General features: G+C 37.6%; 1 protein-coding gene across 7 annotated transcripts in view; it reads right to left on the bottom strand.

Annotated features, from left to right (window-relative positions):
• Nucleotides 1-24065, bottom strand: part of PASD1 (PAS domain containing repressor 1) — a 114826-nt gene that overhangs the window by 34207 nt on the left and 56554 nt on the right. For all 7 annotated transcript variants that reach the window (XM_054471327.1, XM_054471329.1, XM_054471325.1 and 4 more), the window contains 4 exons: nt 22963-23062; nt 22401-22511; nt 20932-21062; nt 18468-18550 (listed from right to left, as the gene is read on the bottom strand). In XM_054471327.1, the coding sequence (XP_054327302.1) occupies nt 18468-18550; nt 20932-21062; nt 22401-22511; nt 22963-23062 (425 nt within the window). The remainder of the gene's footprint in view (nt 1-18467; nt 18551-20931; nt 21063-22400; nt 22512-22962; nt 23063-24065) is intronic.

The raw sequence follows: 24065 nt of genomic DNA, 5'->3' as shown, positions 1-24065 counted from the left end.
CTATAATCAAGAATGTAGTCATTGCATATAATCAAGAATAATATATTGATATGAACAGATACTTAGTATACTGAATAGATAAGGGATCCAAACTATGGCCTGTGAGCCAAAATCAGCAGCAGCCTGTTTTTTTACAACGTAAGAATGGATTTTGTAATTTGAAAAAACACGAGCAGGTGATTGGTTTCTTTCTCTCCAATGACAGCAGAGGCAATGGACAACTTACAGCCAGAGAAGCCCATTGTGTTCTCACTTGGGAAAGATCTTGATGGACCTGAAGCTGCTCAAGATCATGCTTTCCTGCTAACAAAGGGACAACAAATCCCATCATTTACCATCTTAGCATATGAATGTTTTAGGAAACTCTTCCTGAGTGACTGCTTCCAGAAATTTTCTTTTGGCTTAAGAAATTAACTTTTAGTCACAAAAAGTTCTGTCTTTTTTGATGTGAGGGGAAAAGTATGATATTTCATTCAGATATTCTGAATGGAAGGAGTGTGCTATTTGAATTTACCAGTCCTCTCCAGCAGAGTAATTTATTACTTCAGGGCCTAAAAGGATGGGGAAGGAAAATGTCTGGTATACGTGTGTGTGTGTGTGTACGCGTGTGTACATGCCTATGGCGTGTGTTGGGATTGAGAGATAGGCAGAAAGTGAAACAAGATGACTCAGGAAATAATGCACCCTTCTCCTCTCTAATTCCCTACCCTGAGCACCACAACCCTCACTGCTCCCTGGCCACAGCATGAAGAGGACTGACTTTCATGAGACAATGAGTTAGGGTCTATAAGCATCTTTCCATTTCAGCCTTCCTGTTTTCCTGTACAAGACACAGATATGGATTCTTATGGCTTTCAAAATCATATTCTTTTTGTGGGTTAACATATATATAACTGATACATCTGAAGCTGATACATAACTGAACCTACACCATATAGATTAGTTCAGATAATTTCACATATTAGAAAATGAAGATTTAAAACAAAATGTTGAGTTTCAACTATTTATAACATGAGATACCTTTTATCTGGCAGGTAATTACTTTTATGGCATAGCTAAGAAAATTCAATTCTTCTTTTAGCTGTATGGTAAAGACTTGCTTCAAATCACTACTAATACACAACTAAAAAGTCAAATGCTGTGACTCTCATATATTTAGGTGTTTTACAAAGGATGAAGTCAAAATGGGAAAATTTCCACTAAAATCATAATCTATCCATTTCATAGAAACCAGCACTCTCTAAAGGGCCATTTTGAACTCCTCTAACGTGCTTTTTTGGTTACACCAGTTTTCCACAAACACATCAAAAGAGGAAAAACACCGAACAGCACTTGGTGGTATTTCCTCACCAGAATTTAAAAAAACAAGTAATACACAATATTCATTACACTTAAAAAGTAAACACGAATCATCAACATGGTAGAAATCTTAGTCTGATGTACCCCGAAGAGCAATTAATCTATGGTAAGAGTTGCCCTAATGTCAAATAATAAAGAGAAAACAGAAAAATGAACACTAAGTCAACAAAAACTCTATTGCTATAAAAATAACCAAAAAAGTTTCAAGGTTTTGTCATCTCAAAAAGAATATTGCTGATATTGGCTTCCTCTGAGCAGTGTAGAAATATTAAGTAAACATGAAGGCAACTTTAGAATCTGATTAGTGTTCTGTGGTCCGCCCCCTGCCCCTTTTCAAACGTAGAGAAGGCAACATATAGCTTTGGTTGGTGAGTCACTGGAATATGCCTGGATGCCAGCTGCTAACACTAAAGACATTCATGGGCAGAATGAATGTCAAGGCTACACAGTTCCCCATCATATATTTGTGGAAAATTCATTCCAGGAGAAATTCGTAAATCAGACACAAGACTATACTAAGACCAGCACTGTGTGGTAAGATATAAAGAAAGTTTGCTCTGTTCCCACTAACTAATAAGCCCTTAAGGCCAAGCCTTCCAACTGAGGACAGGATGTTCTATAGGGATGCATCTCTCACTCAAAGAGGACAGGGTTTTTGAAGGACTAGAACTGACAGCTCAGATATAATTTCTACAGTTTGTAAGGTACTACATTGACTTTTATATTTCATTATTTTCATATTTGGATCCATTATCAAATATTTTTCCAGTCTAAAAACTATTTTATGAATTAATATTTATCACTATTCAGTCAAAATGATTTGCTTTCACTTCAATGAAACAAGACACACACAAACACACACACACTTTTACATCATAAAACAGGGCAGGACCAACTTCTTTTTAATACAGCCAGTAACTTTAGAGCGCCTGGACTAGGTACATATGTTCAGGCTAAGGTTTTGCCAGACATCCCATGTTTTATTTGGCATCTGAGTCTTCCTATTTTTGTAACCGTCTCAGTCATCCCTCTAAGGTAACATGGTACATGGTTTTTCTGTCACTTTTATAGGACTATTATTGAGCCAGTTGGGGAAATAAAGCAACAGAGACCAGTCAAGTCCCAGCATATGTTAAAAGAAAACGTTTTATGTCTTTGCTATTTATTAAAATGCTAATGGCCTGTGTTGGCTGTGCAAATATGAGATATGATTTGAAGTTTGGCCTTGTTTTCTTTTTTTGTTCTGAAAATCAGCTCTGTTGGTTTCCAATGGCAAGATGGACCCATAGCTAAACACATGACTGTATTCTAGAAATCAGAAAATGAGTTAATTGAATAAAATGAGCTAGTCTGTGTACTGAGGGAGACACAGGCTGAATGCAATTTGGATCCCACTCTCAACAAGCTTTTGATTTTCTAGGAGAAGAGCTAAGTCAGTCTCTGTGATCTCAAGGCAAAGTGGAGAGTGTCAGTACGAGAGTAGAAAGCAGAGAGGAAGAGCTCTTCCGAACTGGACACCAGGAGGAACTTCTCACAGAGGGAAGATGGAACTGTTTCTTGAGGGGTGAGAAGGACTCAAATATACAAAATATAGAGGGGAAAACATTTTAGTCCATGGAGAAATAGTGAATGAACTTAAATGGAATTTATGCAGAATGGTGTAGTTTCTTGTATTATTGTAGTTTCTCGTTTAGTTGTACATCTCAGCACTAGACAGCAAGTTTTATGAGGATAGGCACAGTACTGGGCACTGCAAACACAGCCTCATGGATCTTACAGTTTCATGGGAAATCCAGACAATGAATGATTAGTTTAGAGATAACTATAAAGTTTAAAATTGTAATAAGTATGATTAAGGAAAAGAGCAGAATGCCAGAGGAGAGAACAAAAATAAACTTAGGGGAACCAGTATAAGGCAACTATTCAACAATATAATGGAAAAATATTTCAGGTTGAGGACACAAACTTGTGTCCTACGTTGGAAAAGGCTCTACGTTGGAAAAGAGTGTTGAGAATTCACAGAAAAGAGAAGCCAGGGAGGCCGAAGTCTGACAGACAAAAGGGAATACAACACAAAATGAGGTTTCAGAAATAAGTAAGCATGAGAGCAGTATGCTTTACAGACCATACAAAAGGAGTTTGGATTTTATTCTAAGTGCAATGGGGAAAGCACTGAAAGTTTTTGAGCAGGACAGTAACAAGATCATATTTCAACAAATGATACTGGAACAACTGGACATCCATATACCAAAAACAATGAACTTTGACCTAAATCTCACACCTTATAAAAATATTAACTCAAAGTAGATCATAGATACAAACTTAAAATCCAGAATGATAAAACTTTTGGGAAAAAAAAAGTTTATGTGGTCTTGGTTTGGTAATGAATTCTTAAGACATGTCACCAAAAGCAATCCATCAGAGAAAAAAAAGGACAAAATATTCCTTTCTTAAAATAAAAACCCTTTGTTCTGCAAAATACACTGTTAAGAGAATGAAAATAGAAGCCCCAGACTTGAGAAAGTACTTGCACATCAAATATTGAACAAAGAACTTGTATCCAGAATGCATAAAGAATTTTCAAAACTCATAGACTGTCGTGAGGATGAAATGAGTTAAGATGTGTTTAAAATACTCTGAACCATGCCTGATACATAGTAAGCGCTCAGCAAGTGGTGTTACTGTTTTTTTCTGTTTTTTTTTTTTTTTTTTTTTACTTTAAATTCTAGGGTACACGTGCACAACGTGCAGGTTTGTTATGTAGGTATACATGTGTCATATTGGTTTGCTGCACCCATCAACTCATCATTTATATTAGGTTTTTCTCCTAATGCTATCTCTCCCCCAGCCCCTCACTCCCCGAAAGGCCCCAGTGTGTGATGTTCCCTGCCTTGTGTCCAAGTGTTCTCATTTTTCAATTCCACCTATGAGTGAGAACATGCAGTGTTTGGTTTTCTGTCCTTGTGATAATTTGCTGAGAATGATGGTTTTGTATGAGCATGATTTCATAGTTGAGGATATGAAGGTTCAAGGAAGTCAAGCTGCTAAAGTTAATACAGCAATAAGTGACAAACCCAGAATTTGAACCCAGACTGTTAGCTTTGGAGACTACATTTTTAATTTTTACTGCTCTGACTTTGCAAAATTAATATTAGAACAATGTTTGCAGGATGTTGCAAAGATTAAAGACAATGAATATGAGAAAATATTTTGTGAATAAAAAATGAAACTGAAAAAAGAATTCTCAAAATTCAATAAGAAAACAAACAACAAAATTTTAAAATTAGGCAAAAGATTCAAACATACACTTTGTCAAAGACGTAATGATGGAAAATGATGAAAAGATATTCAACATTATTAGTCCTTAGGGGGAATGCAAATCAAAACCATAATTCAATACCACTATGTGCCTATTAGTGGCTAAAATTTTAAAAAATGACAACACCTAGCACTCAGGAGGAAGTGAAGCAACAAGAACTCCCATACAGGCTGGGTGTGGTGGCTCACACCTGTAATCTCAGTATTTTGGGAGGTCGAGGCGGGCAGATCACCTGAGGTAAGGAGGTTGAGACCAACATGGTGAAACCTCACCTCTACCAAAAATACAAAAATTAGCCAGGCGTAGTGGTGAGCACCTGTAATTCCGGCTACTCAGGAGGCTGAGGCAGGAGAATCACTTGAGCCCAGGAGGCACAGGTTGAAGTAAGCCAAGATCATGCCATTGCATTCCAGCCTGGACAAGAGCGAGACTCTGTCTCCAAAAAAAAAACAAAACAACAACAACAACAAAAAAACTCCCATACATTGCCAGTAGGAATGCAAAATGGCACGACCACCTGGAAAAGGATTTGGTAGTTTCTTATAAAGTTGAACATACAATTACTGTGTGCACTAACAATTCTATTCCTGGCTATCTACCCTAGAGAAATGAAATGAAAACATGTTTACCAAAATCTTGTACACATGTTTATCATGGTACTATTCATAACCGCCAGAAAACTGGCAATAACACAGAAGTCCTTCAGCAGGTGAAATAATAAACTGTGGTACATACCTACAATGAAATGCAACTCATCAGTAAAAAGTTTTTGATGCATGCAACAACTCGGATGAATCTTAAAGGAATTATGTTGAGAGAAAGAAGCCAGTCTCTAAAGATTACATACTGTACGACTCCATTTATATGACATTCTCAGAAAGACAAAACTATAGGGATGAAGTATAGATGAGTGGTTGAAATGGGTTAGGGGTGAGGTGAGGCAGGGCTGACAACAGGCAGGACAAGGAAGTTTTTTGAGGGATGATGGAACTGTTCTGTATTCTGATTATGGTGGTGGTTGAATGAACCTATAGCTTTCTTAAAATCCACAGAACTGTATAGCAAGAGGAAAAATAAAACAATTTTACTGCACAATTTAACAGATAGATTGTTTAAGAAATAATTTTAAAAATGAAAATACAGGCTGGGCACGGTGGCTCATGCCTGTAATCCTAGCACTTTGGGAGGCCAAGGCGGGTGGATCACCTGAGGTAAGGAGTTCAAGACCAGTCTGGCCAACATGGTGAAACCCCATCTGTACTAAAAGTACAAAATTTAGCCGGGCCTGGTGGCAGGCACCTGTAATCCCAGCTACTCAGGAGGCTGAGGCAGGAGAATCATTTGAACCTGGGAGGTGGAGGTTCCAGTGAGCTGAGATCACGCTGCTGCACTTCAGCCTGGGCAACAGAGCGAGAAATTTCTCAAAAAATTAAAAAAAAAAAGAAAGAAAAAGAAAATACATATCCACAGAAAGACTTTGTTTTTAAAAGAACGTTCATGGCAGCTTTATTTGTAATAATCCAAAACTAGAAAAAAATGTCCATCAAAAGGAAAATACGTAACAAATTGTGGTATAGTCATACAATAGAATACTCCTCAGCAACAAAAAGAATGAACTACTGATACATACAACTTATGCTGGGTTAGAAGGCAGAATCAACAGAGTATATACTGTGTGGTTCTATTTTTATGAAGTTCTAGTAAAGGCAAAATTAATCTATAGTGAAAAAATTCAAAATAGCAGTTGCCTCTAAGTGGGAGGATGACAGAGAAGGGGCACAAAGAAGCCTTCTAGTGTGCTGAAAACATTGTATATCTTTAAAAATTTTTAATTAAGAAGTAAAAATTATATATGTATTTCTGGTGTACAATATAATGTTTTGATATATGTATACACTGCAGAATGGCTAAATCAAGCTATTCAAAATATGCAAGCATTACCTCACATACTTATCATTTTTGTAGTGAAAACACTTAAAATCTACTCTCTTAACAATTTTCAAACATAAAATACATTGTTATTAACCGTAGCCACCATGATGTACACTGTACATCTTGACAGGAATGAGGTTTACACGGGCTTCTCCATTCAAAGCTCATGGAATGATAGACTTAAGATAGGTGTATTTTACTACATGTAAATTTTACTTTACAAATGTAAATAATATTAAACTCAATTTAGAAGGTTTTCTTTTTGCAATGACATAAGTTGGCAACCCTGAAAGTACTTTCTATGCATTTGATATTTGAGCAAGTAAGTAACTATATTGAGGACAATGGGGCCAAGCCTTTGTGATTATTGGAAAAGAGTGTTGCAAATACAGAAATGAGAAGACTAGAATGAACCCTATGGTGTTGGCTTAGAATCTGAAGCATCACTATGAACTCATGATTTGTATTATTTTATATACACACATACACAAAGGTACACATACATATAGATATATATCTTTATATGTAGGTACATATGTATTTGTTTCCTAGTTCTGAAAGCACTTAAAAGCAGTAGCACACAAGTAATGATGACCACAACTAGTGCCTACATCTTGGTTTCTAAATACTTCCGATTAAAGAAGCTAGAGTTGCTCAGACTAAGACTTAGAAAACTGGCTGATTTCTCTGAGGCAGAGAAAATACAAAATGAACCTGAAAAGTCTTGTGCCAGGTAGTAAGGGGGATGCTCAAAGAATGATGGGACACATTAAAAAGAGACGAGTCAGCTGGAAGAGGCTCCCACTGGCCAATTCTGAGACAATGTGAGCATTGAAATAAGTAATAATAGTAGTATATTATAAGCCAGTGAATAAATAAATAACGAATCAATTAATGAGGCAGAGGGGAAACTTCCTAACCAAAATGCCAACCAATAAATGTAGAAGGTATGATGGTGTTAGAAAATTATCAACAGGTACTAAGACTAGTGGGTAAAAATTTCTTGAGGAATAGAATATTTACATGTCTTCAAGTACTTTCCCATAAGTTACTTAAAATTTACAAAGGGAAATTTTACTTTACAGGTGAGAAACTTGGTGGACATCTCTTTAATATGTTGATATGTTGTACTGAGAATACAACATTGCTTCTGTGGTATTCCTGATAAAAATGCGTAACTTGACTCTAGTTAAGAAGACACATCAGACAAATCCAAATGGAGGGACATTCCATAAAATATTTAGTCTGCACTCATCACAAATTTCAAAGTTAAGAATATCAAAGGGAGTCTGGGAAACTATTCCAGATTAAAGACATATGACAACTAAATGTAATCATGATCCTAAATTGGATCCTATACCAAAAAAAGCTACAAAAGATAACTGACAAAATTCGAATATGGACTGTGGATTAGATGATAATAATATTCCACAGATACCAAAATTCCTGATTTTATAACCATACTAAGGTTATGTAGTATAATAAACTTGAACATAGGAAATACATAGAAGTATTTGAGAAACAGAGGTGTATCTCCACAGTTTATAATAAATTACACACACACAAAATATCTATCTATATGAAGAGAGAGAGAAGACAGAGGGAAAAAAAGATGGGGAGAAGTTGAGAGAAGGAGAGAAAGGGAGAGAATGATAATAAAGCAAATGGGCAAGCTGTAAAAAGTTGTGAGTATAGGTAAAAGAGGACACATATAGTTCCTGCCAATATTCAAATAAAAAGTTAAAAAGTTAAAAAAAAAAAAGGCAATGGAGCTAAAGCAAAAGAATGTCTCAAGATAAGAAAGAGATAAAGCAAAAATTATTAAATGAAAAGAGAGCTGGATGAATCCCATTCCACATCTTCAGATGACCAACACACAAGCTGGGGATCTATATTGTGGAATGACAAATGAATACTGTGAGAAAAAAATAACATTATTACTTGAGAAGAATATGCAGTTGTGAGAATATTTATTTAAAATTGCTTTTCATAAAATAGGCAAATATATCAGATAATTCATCCCAGTTTTTTTAAACTTTTATATTTATTAGACTCTTTTTTCATTAGTGTCTAAACCTCAGCGATTTCAGTGTTGCTTCAACAAGTTTTTAGTACAAACCCTTACACAGAGCTTTTCTTTTTTTTTTTTTTTCTTGCCAAAACATATATTTGTAAGCCGAACCCTATTTCTTGTATTAGTGTTGCCTTCATTTAAGGCTGGGGGCTGGCTTCAGCATTTTTTTTTATTATTATTATACTTTAAGTTTTAGGGTACATGTGCACAATGTGCAGGTTAGTTACATATGTATACATGTGCCATGTTGGTGTGCTGCACCCATTAACTCGCCATTTAGCATTAGGTATATCTCCTAATGCTATCCCTCCCCCCTCTCCCACTCCACAACAGTCCCCAGAGTGTGATGTTCCCCTTCCTGTGTCCATGTGTTCTCATTGTTCAATTCTCATCTATGAGTGAGAACATGCGGTGTTTGGTTTTTTGTCCTTGCGATAGTTTACTGAGAATGATGATTTCCAATTTCATCCATGTCCCTACAAAGGACATGAACTCATCATTTTTTATGGCTGCATAGTATTCCATGGTGTCTATGTGCCACATTTTCTTAATCCAGTCTATCATTGTTGGACATTTGGGTTGGTTCCAAGTCTTTGCTATTGTGAATAGTGCTGCAATAAACATACGTGTGCATGTGTCTTTATAGCAGCATGATTTATAGTCCTTTGGGTATGTACCCAGTAATGGGATGGCTGGGTCAAATGGTATTTCTAGTTCTAGATCCCTGAGGAATTGTCACACTGACTTCCACAATGGTTGAACTAGTTTACAGTCCCACCAACAGACTTCAAACTATACTACAAGGCTGCAGTAACCAAAACAGCATGGTACTGGTACCAAAACAGAGATATAGATCAATGGAACAGAACAGAGCCCTCAGAAATAACGCCGCATATCTACAACTATCTGATCTTTGACAAACCTGAGAAAAACAAGAAATGGGGAAAGGATTCCCTATTTAATAAATGGTGCTGGGAAAACTGGCTAGCCATATGGAGAAAGCTGAAACTGGATCCCTTCCTTACACCTTATACAAAAATTAATTCAAGATGGATTAAAGACTTAAACGTTAGACCTAAAACCATAAAAACCCTAGAACAAAACCTAGGCAATACCATTCAGGTCATAGGCATGGGCAAGGACTTCATGTCTAAAACACCAAAAGCAATGGCAACAAAAGCCAAAATTGACAAATGGGATCTAATTAAACTCAAGAGCTTCTGCACAGCTAAAGAAACTACCATCAGAGTGAACAGGCAACCTACAGAATGGGAGAAAATTTTCGCAACCTACTCATCTGACAAAGGGCTAATATCCAGAATCTACAATGAACTCAAACAAATTTACAAGAAAAAAACAAACAACCCCATCAACAAGTGGGCAAAGGATATGAACAGACACTTCTCAAAAGAAGACATTTATGCAGCCAACAGACACATGAAAAAATGCTCATCATCACTGGCCATCAGAGAAATGCAAATCAAAACCACAGTGAGGTACCATCTCACACCAGTTAGAATGGCGATCATTAAAAAGTCAGGGAACAACAGGTGCTGGAGAGGATGTGGAGAAATAGGAACACTTTTACACAGAGCTCTTCAAAAAATATTAACAACAAAACTCCTCTTATCAATTGCAAATCTAATAGTTTAATGATTTTATGCATTTAGATGATCAAAATAATTTGTCATGTAGCTGAAGATGGAGTATGGGTTGGCTAGAGGTCACATCATAAAGAAAATGATATATAAAACCCAGAATCCTGAGACTGCTATCCCTTCTACCTATGTCTTTCAATGTCTGTCCTTTTCAAGGACCAGGCCCTGTACATACTACTAATATGACTAGTTAAATGTACACCAAGAAGCTGGCTTCAAATCTAACAAATACAGCTGCATGGGAATGGGCTCAAGGGTTCTTTCCCTGGATGTCAGCCTGAAAAGCCCCAACTCCTTTCCTTATCTGCTAACACCAGGTGTGAGCATGTGAGTATCTCTCTGGTGGGTGTCAGAGCATAGAGTCATCTGGCTGTATGTGGCCTCCAAGCTGGAAGTTTCATCATATTCAAAGTTGGCTGCACCCACTTCACCCTGCAAGGAGACATGGATGCTCTTCATGGAATAACTTGGTTGTTAATGGAGAGAGTACCATCTCAGTATGGAGGTTTCAAATGTACTGGCTTTCAGCAGAAAAAAAAGAACTACCTTAAATTTATAGAAAAATAAAAAGAATATTGAAGAAATCACCAGTCACAAACTTCAGATCATGACTGTCTGCTATGTTCACAGGTAGCCCTTTGTAGTTAATGGTGTCTGTATAGTGTTAAATTATAGTTACTCCATATTTGGAGGGACTTTCTAATCCATAATAATTTGACTTTGCATAGGATTTTACAAAACATATAGATCTTATTTCATTTTTTTTTATTTAAGCCTCACACCCATTCTGTGGTAATTATCTTCATCATTTATAGATGAAGAACATAAGACTTAACAGGCTTCTCCAAGATCACACAAACTGTAAATGGCAAAACTGAGAAATAAAACCTGAGCATTATAGTTTTCAAAAATCCTAATTTTATGTTGTTTTAAAAGCATACTACAAGACCTCCACAGTATTTGCCGAAGTTGACAGGTAGAATTAGTAGAAATAGCCAAGTAACGTGCAAAGGGAGAGCAGGTAGTGTAGACTGAGTCTCCACACGGCGTTGAAAAACAAGAGAAATAATGGTGAATGACTCTAGCAGGAGCTATTCCACAAGGCAGAGTCGAGCTGACACCATCCTGGGTCCTTCCCTCACAGTTGCTCACAGGCCCTGCATGCTCTGAAAGTTCCTCTCTGGTGACTCTGCTGCAGCTACGCTGGCTCCTTTGCTGTTTCTCAAACATATGCTTCTGCCATGTACTTCTGACTCAAGGACCTTGCATCTGCTCTTCCTTCTGTCTGGAATATCTCCTCCAAAATCCACGAGGCTTGCTCCTCCACTCCTTTCAGATGTTAACTCAAGTCACCTTCTTGTTGAGGCCCTTTCTGGCCACAAAGGAACCACAGGGAATTGCCAATATTACTCCATTTTTAACCTATAAAATGCCATTTCAAAATCTAGTAATATTTAACCTGCCCCCAATAACATTCCCTATACCCCTTTCACTGCTCAATTTTTTTTCCCTTGGCCCTCATCATCTCACCTGCTCTATAGTCTATTGACTTGTTTATTATCTTTCTCCTCCACCAGAATGTAATCACCACGAAGATAAGGACTTTTACTCACTACCATATCCTTAAATCTTGGAACAGAAACTTCCACATAGTAGATGCTAACTATTTTCTGTATGAATAAATAAGTTTCACTGGGACTGAAGTGATAAGACTAGGCATGCTAGCCACATTTACAATGATGTGCAAGGCTCCTCCTCTGCTCAAGATGGGACAGACATAAGGAATGGAGTCAATACGGTATAGTATAGTACGGTAAAAAGACTCAGTACAGCAAAACCTGACTAATTAGGACCATTGTACATCTTTGCAAAATTTTCCCCACACCTTTGTACAAGGTGTCTCTTCACTGAAAGAGGAATTAGGCAGGAACATTCTTTCTGGTGGAGTTGCTGACAGATGGAGTCTCCCCAGGGACCAATTCCAGTCCTGTAGCAGAGTTTCTGAGAACTTTGCAAGCACAGGTAACAGCTACTAGAACCTGGGAAATACTCATCATTTGATTTTCCAGTGTTTTCTACTTTACCTTTGGGCGAAAATGTGCCATCTTTGTGAAAAGTATTAGGGCTAACTAATCGGTATAGTCTCCTTCCTCTAAGTTCAAGGTGAAATTAAAAAGAAAAATGTTTTCTCTTAGTAACATCCCTGGTCACGTACTTCCCAAAGACTCTTTGAGTTTTCTCCCTTGAATCACATACCGGCCACAGCTCCTGATACTGGTGTCCTCATGGAATGCAGCCCAGGATAATTTAGGTCCCAAATACAGCTATACTGCCTAACCAGCTGTGTGAGTTTGGGTGAATCATACACCCTCTGTGAGTGCACTTTCTCACCTGTACAATGAGTCTAAAATCTACCTTATAGATATGTAGAAAATAACTGAGTTAATAAACATAAAATAACATCATGAATGAAGTATAAAGAACAAATTGCACTGTGTTAGAAGATGATGCTATGATAGGAATTTCGGCCTTACCAATACATGCAACTGGGCAAATCCAAAGAGTAACTTAGTTGCTTACTTCTGACTCTAGCAGCAGCAAGACAGCAGAGGGCTACTCGGTATTCACTTTTTTGCCTGCCCCTCACTGACTCACAAATCCCTTACTTCTTTCTACCTTCAATAGTCCAAGAAAGCAAGACTTTCCACTCCGGTACACCTGTAGCCTCAATGAAAAATACCCTAGCTGTTCAGGCCCTCTCCTGGAATGAAAGATTTTTAAGCCTCAAATCTTAAACATGCACAAACAGGACATTCTATGTGGAAATACACCCTTTCTTTTAAACACTTCAAATTCCCACCTTTGTGTTTCCTTCCTTCCTTTGTGTTTCATAAGCATAGAGAAAACTTAGCAGGATGCTTCTTAATCTTAAAAAATGGAATTACCAAGACAAGGGAAACATTTTGGGAGCTGTAGGTCCCTATGACCTTTGTGACCAATTGCTTTTCTAACTATCCCCCAGAGGGTAAAACGGAAGCCAGACTATTAATAACTAAAAATTACAACTCTGATATGCAATCTCTTCTCCTTTTTAATTGAAAATATCATGGGGACAAGGGACAAGTCTATGAAAAAATCAAGCAATAGGGTACTGGTTTGCACTTTTTTTCTAACAATACTGCATAATGTTTGAGAGATCTCATGGCCCGGAATGTATTACCATTTTGATAAGATCAAGTAACCAGTCAGTTAATGAGCAGATGTCACTTCTGCCTACTCATTATCAGGCTCTGTGCTAAGACAAGGATGAGGGTGACAGGTCCTGCCTTACAGAGTTCAGGTTAGCGGGCCAGCCAGGTCCACCAACAATCCATCACATGAGAGCTGGAGAGACTGGGACCAGAGTAGTGGCCATGGAGTTGGAGGAGGGAGGGATATGAGAGGGACAAGCAGTCTGGAATTAATCAGACTTTTCTTCATTAAATGCATCCGTTTTTTCCCTAAGTGTCATTTTCTATCTTACTTCCTACATGATAAACAATCCATTGTCTAGTTTTGAACTTTAGGGGAAAGAGTGTGCATTCACCCATATTTGAGTCATAATTTCTTACAAAATTAGAAATGATATAATTTTAAGCCTTCAGAAAACACTTTTCTTATGTATCTTATGAAGATTATGGCACAGATGTGGTAGCTGGCTCCTTGCTGCATCAGAATATTTTTCATCCAATTAAACTCTACCTTTAAATAAAATATGAGTATCTTTGTTCTCTAAACTCTCACTATCTGAATATTTGCTACACTGATATGCTAGTTTTTAAACAAAATTCATTACCCAAACCTGCTAAATAAATCTGTTTTAGGGTGCATGCGAGAATATGTTTAAGTCATGCATGCCTAGACAAGAGCATGTCAGTGTGCTCCTATTGTGTCTCAGTCATTCTCCTTATAGCATCTTGAGTTCATGTTGTTTAAACATGTTGTCTTGTAGGTATCTTATGTTCCACATTATTCAGTAAAAGGTCATCTAAGAAACTAGAGAAACTAATGAAGGAAGTGAGCAAGACTAACAGGCCTATTGAAGTCCATGTACTACAAGAAAAGTTGGGAGCAATAAAGCACATTCAGAGACGGGCTAGAAGCCTTAAGCTTGGTCGTGCATATGCTCCCCACTCCTAGGAGCCAAACATAAAACACTGAAGATTCATTTAAAATTTAGATTCTGGCTGGTCGCAGTGGATCACACCTGTAATCCCAGCACTTTGGGAGGCCGAGGAGGGCGGATCACAAGGTCAGGAGTTCAAAACCAGCCTGACCAACATGGTGAAACCCCGTCTCTACTAAAAATACAAAAAGTAGCCAGGAGTGGTGGTATGTGCCTGTAATCCCAGCTACTCAGGAGACTGAGGCAGGAGAATCGCTTGAACCTGGCAGGTGGAGGTTGCAGTGAGCTGAGATTGTGCCACGGCATTCCAGCCTGGGCGACAGAGTGAGACTCCATCTCAAAAAAATAAAAATAAAAATATCCTGAGACTTTGCTGAAGTCTCAGCCCAAAATCTCCTCAAGCTGATAGGCAACTTCAGCAAAGTCTCAGGATACAAAATCAATATGCAAAAATCACAAGTATTCTTATACACCAATAACAGACAAACAGAGAGCCAAATCATGAGTGAACTCCCATTCACAATTGCTTCAAAGAGAATAAAATACCTAGGAATCCAACTTACAAGGGACGTGAAGGACCTCTTCAAGGAGAACTACAAACCACTGCTCAATGAAATAAAAGAGGATACAAATGGAAGAACATTCCATGCTCATGGGTAGGAAGAATCAATATTGTGAAAATGGCCATACTGCCCAAGGTAATTTATGGATTCAATGCCATCCCCATCAAGCTACCAATGACTTTCTTCACAAAATTGGAAAAAACTACTTTAAAGTTCATATGGAGCCAAAAAAGAGCCCACATCACCAAGTCAATCCTAAGCCAAAAGAACAAAGCTGGAGGCATCACACTACCTGACTTCAAACTATACTACAAGGCTACAGTAACCAAAACAGCATGGTACTGGTACCAAAACAGAGATATAGACCAATGGAACAGAATAATGCCACATATATACAACTATCTGATCTTTGACAAACCTGACAAAAACAAGAAATGGGGAAAGGATTCCCTATTTAATAAATGGTGCTGGAAAAACTGGCTAGCCATATGGAGAAAGCTGAAACTGGATCGCTTCCTTACACCTTATACAAAAATTAATTCAAGATGGATTAAAGACTTAAACGTTAGACCTAAAACCATAAAAACCCTAGAACAAAACCTAGGCATTACCATTCAGGACATAGGCATGGGCAAGGACTTCATGTCTAAAACACCAAAAGCAATGGCAACAAAAGCCAAAATTGACAAATGGGATCTAATTAAACTCAAGAGCTTCTGCACAGCTAAAGAAACTACCATCAGAGTGAACAGGCAACCTACAGAATGGGAGAAAATTTTTGCAATCTACTCATCTGACAAAGGGCTAATATCCAGAATCTACAATGAACTCCAACAAATTTACAAGAAAAAAACAAACAACCCCATCAACAAGTGGGCGAAGGATATGAACAGACACTTCTCAAAAGAAGACATTTATGCAGCCAAAAGACGCATGAAAAAATGCTCATCATCACTGGCCATCAGAGAAATGCAAATCAAAACCACAATGAGATACCGTCTCACACCAGTTAGAATGGCGATCATTAAAAAGTCAGGAAACAACAGGTGCTTTAGAGGATGTGGAAAAATAGGAACACTTTTACACTGTTGGTGGGACTGTAAACTAGTTCAACCATTGTGGAAGTCAGTGTGGCGATTCCTTGGGGATCTAGAACTAGAAATACCATTTGACCCACCCATCCCATTACTGGGTATATACCCAAAGGATTATAAAACATGCTGCTATAAAGACACATGCACACGTATGTTTATTGGGGCACTATTCACAATAGCAAAGACTTGGAACCAACCCAAATGTCTAACAATGATAGACTGGATTAAGAAAATGTGGCACATATACACCATGGAATACTATGCAGCCATAAAAAATGATGAGTTCATGTCCTTTGTAAGGACATGGATGAGCTGGAAACCATCATTCTCAGCAAACTATGGCAAGGACAAAAAACCAAACATCGCATGTTCTCACTCATAGGTGGGAACTGAACAATGAGAACACATGGACACAAGAAGGGGAACATCACACACTGGGGCCTGTTGTGGGGTGGGGGGAGGGGGAGGGATAGCATTAGGAGATATACCTAATGTTAAATGAAGAGTTAATGGGTGCAGCACACCAACATGGCACATGTATACATATGTAACAAACCTGCACGTTGTGCACATGTATCGTAAAACTTAAAGTATAATAAATAAAGAAAAAATAAAAATTTAAAAATAAATAAATAAAAATAAAAATTAGATTTCATAAAAAGAGCATGCTGGTACAAATAAATGTGATCATGGCATGAGCAGACATGTCACATTGTCACATTCAACACACAATTACACAATTCTTAATACAAATGCAGCTTTATGTTAGCAAGAATTTTTAACCAAGCAAAGGGGATGTAAATAGCTAGCCACCATGAGTTCTGTTTCTCATCCCATTGCTCTGTGTGTAGCATCAGATAATGGTTGACAACCAATCACCTCTGTACTCTTCTGATGGGAATGGAAGATTCTCCCTGCCTTCTCTTAAATCCAGATGAGCCTCAAATATTTCCTGTTTAACCCATTCCTTCACCAGCTCTGGCTTCCTTACCTCCTCCTGCCCCCAAATAGTAACAGTGACTACAGCTTCCAGCTCACTTTTCTCACCATCAGACCTCATGCAAGCATGCCTTTGATCCCAAGAAACCTCTTGCAAATTTCTCTTGTTTGCTTATTTTATTTTGCTAAATATTACTGGCATACAGTGCACATCTTTAATATATTTAATATATTACTTCATTATTTATTTACCAGTACATGTACACTGCAATGTAGAAGGCAAATGTAATCCACTCCCAATACTAGACACTGTATAGTGTATGCTATTGTGGCTTACTACAAACAAATGTGCCTAACAATGAGTTTATCAACTGCTGAATAACTATATAGAATTATAAATAATTTATATTTTACAGAAATCCTTTGTGGGTTGTTAAATAAGTTTATAAAGGGGTTTTAGTGGTATCTGGCAAATTAATCAGCATTTTCCTGGGGGTTAGGAATGTATTTTTACTTTTCTCACGTGAAATAGTGGAATATTGGCTTCTATTCTCTGAAAATGTGTTAGTAAATTTTAAAGAACACATTTTAAAGAGTCACAAATTTTAAAGAGTCACAAAAGAGGGATGCCTGTATAATTAGCAGTTACCACAATGCATACTTGCTCTTCTACCATTTAAAAGTGTCTAAACATTACCTTTCTTTTCAAGAAAAAAAAGTAATGAAGTAGTATATTAAAATGCATTACCTTAATTTGAAAGTCATTACATGCCTGGGTCAGTTAAGTTTTCTCTATTTATCGCTTTAATGCTTTTTTAAAAAATAAAAAATAAAAAGCCAATCACCTGTATTTACATTCTGTTGGAAAAACATGTGAATTATATGAGCTGGGAAAGGAAGTTCAGACTAGTAGACTGCTATTCTGGTTTTATTTATTTATTTAGAGACAGGGTCTCACTCTGTTGCCCAGGCTGGAGTGCAGTGGCATGATCACTGCTCACTGCAGACTTGATATCCCGGGATCAACTGATCCTCCCACATCAGTCTCCCAAATAGCTAGGACTACAAGCACATGCCACCATGCTTGGCTAAATTTTTTTGTATTTTTTGTAGAAATAGGATCTCACTATGTTGCTCAAGCTGGTCTCAAACTCTTGGGCTCAAGGGATCCTCCTGCCTCAGCCTCCCAAAGTTCCGGGACTGCAGGCATGAGCCACCATCTCTGGCCCATTTGTTTCTTTTTTCTTTTTATTTTCATTTTGATGGGAAAAAAAATATTTGTAGGTGTTATTTCTCTTGTTTTAGTTTTGTTTAGTAAAATTGTATTCTAGATCTTTATTACCTTTATCGATACTACTGCTCACCTGAGCTCTCCCACAAAAGGTTCCTCATCTGAATCTTGTGTAAGTACAGCTTCATCACTGACTGCCTTTGAAGTGTAAAGTTGCTGCAGAAAAATTCAAATATTTAGATATTTCATATGTATATAAATAGTAAAAATGCATAGCATATATTAATTTTGGAGGCATGCTCATATCCAATGTTACAAATAATCTGCATATCAATGTGAGAAATGCACTGGAGTGTTACAGATTTGAAAACTGAGGATTATAGAGATATGATGATTTGACCCAAGAAATAGAGCTAGTAGATCCAGGAGCAGAATTTCAAAGTTTGAACTGTGAGTTCATCACTCTTCCCCACTGTACTACACAGTCACGCTGTGAAAAAAATCTTCCTCCAAAAAGCCGCCTGTTTGCACAAGATTTTTTCTCCAAAATGTCCACTAATATGGAACAAACATCCTATAAACCTAGAGAGAAACTGGACTAGAACACAAATAGAGTTCCTCGTGCTGTAAGGGCTACCAAGGTATTGGGCCAAATCAGATTTTTTTCTCTTTCTCAGAGAAGGAAGTAGGTACTGGGGTTGACTTCCAAAATGGGATGTCTGTATTCTCATGGCAGATGTGACAGTTCAAATCCCAGAGGGCTACAAAGACAGAATAATGAATGGGGCAACTGAATTAGGCAACTTCCTTAAACTAACTTTCTTCTATACTACTTTTCTTACCATCTTAAATTTGAAGAAATGATGACATATATTACTTGTTCTAAAATTGAATGTAAAGGCACCCTCCACAGTTTCTAAAATGTGGTCTGAAAAGCCCACGTTTTAAACCAGAGATGAAAAGTAAAGCAAGTATGTTGCCCTCTCTGGATCACTGGCAGTAATAATGACAGTAATAACAATGATCACGACAACTGTAATAGCTCACATTTACTGAGTGCTTACCATATAGGAGAAACTGTCTTATTTACTCCTTACAACCCTAATAGAAGGTACTATGACTGCCATTTATAGAAAAAGAAACTGAGGCTAAAGGATGTGACTTGGCCAAGGTCACATAGCTGGTAGGGAAAGGATTTGAACACAGGAAATCTGGATCAGAGGCTTCCCTTATAAGGTAATGAGTTGGATACGTTTTATGTTGTAATGTCAACACAATATTAACATGGCCCAAACAGTGCTCTTGATTTTAGCCTCCCACATTGCCTGATCCACATTGTCCCAGTCTTGCTAAAATCAGTTAATGGCACCTCCATTTGCTGAGTTCCACAAGCCAAAAAGCTAAGAATCCTCCATGAGATGTTTCTCTCCCTTCTCCTAGACACTTCTAATTCATCAGCAAGGGCACTACCTCCAAAATACATCCCAAGTCAGAATACTTTTATCTCCATTACTACAATCATAGTCCAAGCCCCTATCATCTTTCACTTAGGTATTCTTGCTTCTGTTCCTGTTTCTCTATACTCCATTTCTCACCCAGTATTCAGACTGACCTTTAAAAAAGAAAATCAGATCATGTCACCTTCCTGCTTTCCAATGCACTTGAAATAAAACCCAAACTGATTACCATGGATCTCAAAGTTCTACATAATCTGTCCCCTGCCTATCTATTGGATCTTATTTTCTGCTGCTCCGTCCCCCTTTCACCTTATTCTGGTCACATAACTTACTTTGTTACTTGGAACTCTCCAAGCTCGTTACTACCTTAGGTCTTTTACAGATGTTGAACCATCTACTTGCGTTGCCTTCCTTTCTTAGCATCCCTAGGGGTCTCTGCTCAAAAGACAAATTATCCGAAAAGGACCTTCCCTGACCACTCTGTCTGAACTCCCCACCCGCACTAGTCATTAGCACATTATTCTGTCATCCTTCATGGCATCTTCCAATATTATTTAGCTATTGTCTATCTCCCCTAATGTGTCTCTGGCACCTAGCTCAGTACCTGTAACACAGCAGGTGCTTACTAAATATGTTACTGAATGGATAAATTAATGGATGCTGAATCTATCAGATGAATTCCAGAGTGAGTTCTTTTTAGACCTAGAATTTGTGAATGCTATATTAGAGAACACAAAGAGAGCAGAAGCCTTTACAATCAGCTACCCAATGGGGTTGTGGTGGAGCTGCCTCAAAACTCACCTGGTATCAGAAGCCTTCCTTTACCTACCTGCCAAAATGCTCATTTCTCTTAATGTGTTCCAGTCCCCAGCACCTACATTTTATAATATTTTATATTATGTCAAGACTACTTGTAAATGATTGTGCATCTCTCTCGAGTGTGTCTAAATTTTCACTGAGATGTTCACCTTCTGAAACATAGGAGCTGATTTTCCTTATTTACATATCCCAGCACAACCCTCTGCACACACTGAGTAATTTAGCAATGTTGTCCGGTGGCTGACAGACCAAAGGGGAAGTGAACCTTCAAAGGAAGCCCACATCGCCACAATGGGGGAAGCACAAACACAGTATGCCCACCTGCAGGAGCTGAGTCCTGAGAATGCAAACATTTCCCACAAGATAAAACCGATCCTCCTGAGGAATACATGCAGCAGAGAAGTCAGCATAGAGGTGGTTGGAAAAAAAGCCACTAAAGACCACAGGAGACTCTAAGGAAGATAGACACACATGTGAAAACAGAAAGGTGGACCAGTTAAACAAGAAGACAAATACCTGACACATCCATGTGCTGTTTGCTAACCCATTGACAATTTTCAAAATTCTGAGCCATGGGATTTTTCCTGTCTTCTTTCCTTACCAGCCACCCTCCCCATCAAAACATAAAGAATTTATTACTGAGAATCAAATGTTGAGAGTTAAGGTTGTTTTTCAGTCTTCCGTTATTACCCTGTGGATGGACATTTTAGTCTCCAAAAGAGATGTGGCTCCTCTCTTTTATATAGACCATATGGGTAGAGTGTGTGGGAGTGTGTGTGTGTGTGTGTGTGTGTGTAATTTGTGCACACAGAGTCAAGTAAGATTTTTTCAAAAGGTATGACTTTTAATTTCCAAGAATCATGACAAATATATCAGCCAGCTTTTGCGTGAGTTAATTTCATTTATTTATTTATTCATTTCTCACATGTTCATCAATATTTGGTATTATTCACACTTCTAATTTTTCCCATTCTGATGGGTGGAGAGTGCTAATGTCACTGGTTTTTAAATGTTTCATTCTTTGCTTATGAGTGAGTTGGAGTATCTTTTCATATATTTGTTAGCTATTTGGGCTATTTACCTCTGATTCAAGTCCCAGATATTTTAATGGCTCCAAACCAGTTAATATTAATTAATTTATGTTAATTTCTCAGCTTGCAGTTTCTGAAACCTCAAAATTTGTAAAATGGACCCTATATCCACACGCAACAAAAATTTGGGTTTTGGTTTCTTGTAAATGGCACATTTTGTCCATTCAAATTCCCAGAGAGATGATAAACCTACTCACTATTCCTCTGGGCCAATGGACAGAACTTTATTGATCACTTTATTGATCTCTAGGTTTTCTATACTGGTACTTGACTGGGTGTTAGAATTCCCGACCCCAGCCAATGGAGCCTGTGCATGACTTAAAATCCACTGAGGCCACCACAAAATCAGCTTCTTCTTACCACTGTCATACTGCTTTAAACTTTAATTTCTGGTACACATAGACCCATAGAGTCCCCTTTATTTTAAGCTTGGATAAGCATTAAATTTCTTTTGTTATATTTTTGCGATCATTTCCTTGTTTTATAAAAAGAAAGAGCCATCCTTAACAACTCAGTGTTCCCCACCTTGTAAATTTCACTGTTAATTTTTAAAAGTCTAATTAATGTGAGTAGTCAGAAACTGTAGCCATAGGGATATCAGACAGTTTGCAAGTACCAAGCAGAAGAGCATTTACGTTAGTAATGAGAGGCTACATAACTCATAAATGTCGTATAGATAAGATAAACAGAATTGCTTACCATTACAAATATCTCTTACATTCACAATAAATTTCACGTTTTCGTAAGCAGAATTATCACCATGTTCAACATTTCCTCTTTTTAAATGACAGCAAAATTCAATATGTGTTTCTAATAAAAAGAGAACAAATACAAAACAAGTCTACATTTGTACTTTACCATATTCTACTGGATTATTTCATATGACCAATGTCCTACTTAGATTACATTTTACAAAAATATTATTTTCTTTCCACGAACATTAGCACTTACATAGCTATCTATGTTGTATCAGTAGAGTAGGGCACCAGCTAGAACACTATACACAATGGTCCGTTATTTATATAGCACTAATGCAATTGTACAAATGCTACAATACTCAGGGTCTGTGGTGAAGAATAAGATTTAATGGAGGAGAGATTTTTTAACACTAGAAATATAGTTTGTAATATTATATAAAAGTAAATTAATATATGATCAACAGCCGTACAAGCTCTAATATCTTTTTAGAAATTAATCCATTGAGCGATTGTTACTTGTCCCTTAAAACCTAAGAATTTACTACTTTTAAAAATATACATACCTGAGTTTAGTAAAGGAAATTTGAGAGTAATCTTTTGGTAGACTTCATCTTTCTCTTCATCAGGCAGAAGGCTTAATAATTTTTTGCCCACAATCTCAGCCTGGCGGGAGAGGAGAGGAGGAGGTGAAGGGAAAAAGGAGGGGAAGAGGGAGAGAGTAAGCTTTTTTATCTGTGTTAATACTGTTCAGTTCCTCTATCTCCTTACCTCCAGTGAGCTTACGCTCTGCCCCACCTCAGCCATGTACAGTTATACCTGTTGTACCTCTAAAAAATACAATTCATATTATCCTACTTTATGACCACCACTTCCTACCCTTCCAGTGCACTCATACAAGTACCCCTCTTGTATGTACCAGCTCTCCAACAATGATTCCATCCACTGAGACCTCTAATCCATTCCTATCACATTTTTACTGTGCATTATCTTCCTCAAATCATCGCATCTTTCCCTATCCAGCTCAGATTCCATAGTCAGTGTAATCATTCCTATGTGCTCTTTCCCGCTACCATATTTGCCTGTGAAAATTTTGACTCTAGTTACTTCCAACCTTTCATTTATCTACACCTTCACCCAAGCAATTGAACATAAATGAAGAAAAATCCACAACTAAGCAGTATATTATTTGAAATAAGTATTCAAGTCTGCCCAAAAATCATTTAGACAATTTGCTCCCCTACTCTTTTTCCTCCTTCAAACATCTGACCCCCAAGCCTTCCTTCATTTTCAGCTGACCTAATTTCTTGTTTCAGTGAAAAAAAAAAATGGGAAATGTCAACATCTGACACCAAATCTACCAACCTATCTGTTCCTGTGCCTAGAGGCCTGCTTTCCCTCCTCTTCCAATGAATAAGCTCCTACCTGAATTTAACTCCTTCACCTGTGCACTGCATCCCATTTTCTGTAGACTATGAAAAGACATTGTTCTAGAAAGTCTCACCCTACGCCACACATCAAGTTTTCTTTCCCTCTCAATTGGGTGTTCCCATAAGCATACAAAATGCTGTACTATACATGCTATGATATCTGTCATCTGTTTGGTCATTACACACTCTATGCATGTATTGAAATATCACATGTACGCCATACATATGTACAAATATTA

The sequence above is a fragment of the Pongo pygmaeus genome, chromosome X (assembly GCF_028885625.2).
Source record: "Pongo pygmaeus isolate AG05252 chromosome X, NHGRI_mPonPyg2-v2.0_pri, whole genome shotgun sequence".
Lineage (NCBI taxonomy): Eukaryota > Metazoa > Chordata > Mammalia > Primates > Hominidae > Pongo > Pongo pygmaeus.
This window is presented reverse-complemented; position numbering and strand designations above follow the sequence as displayed.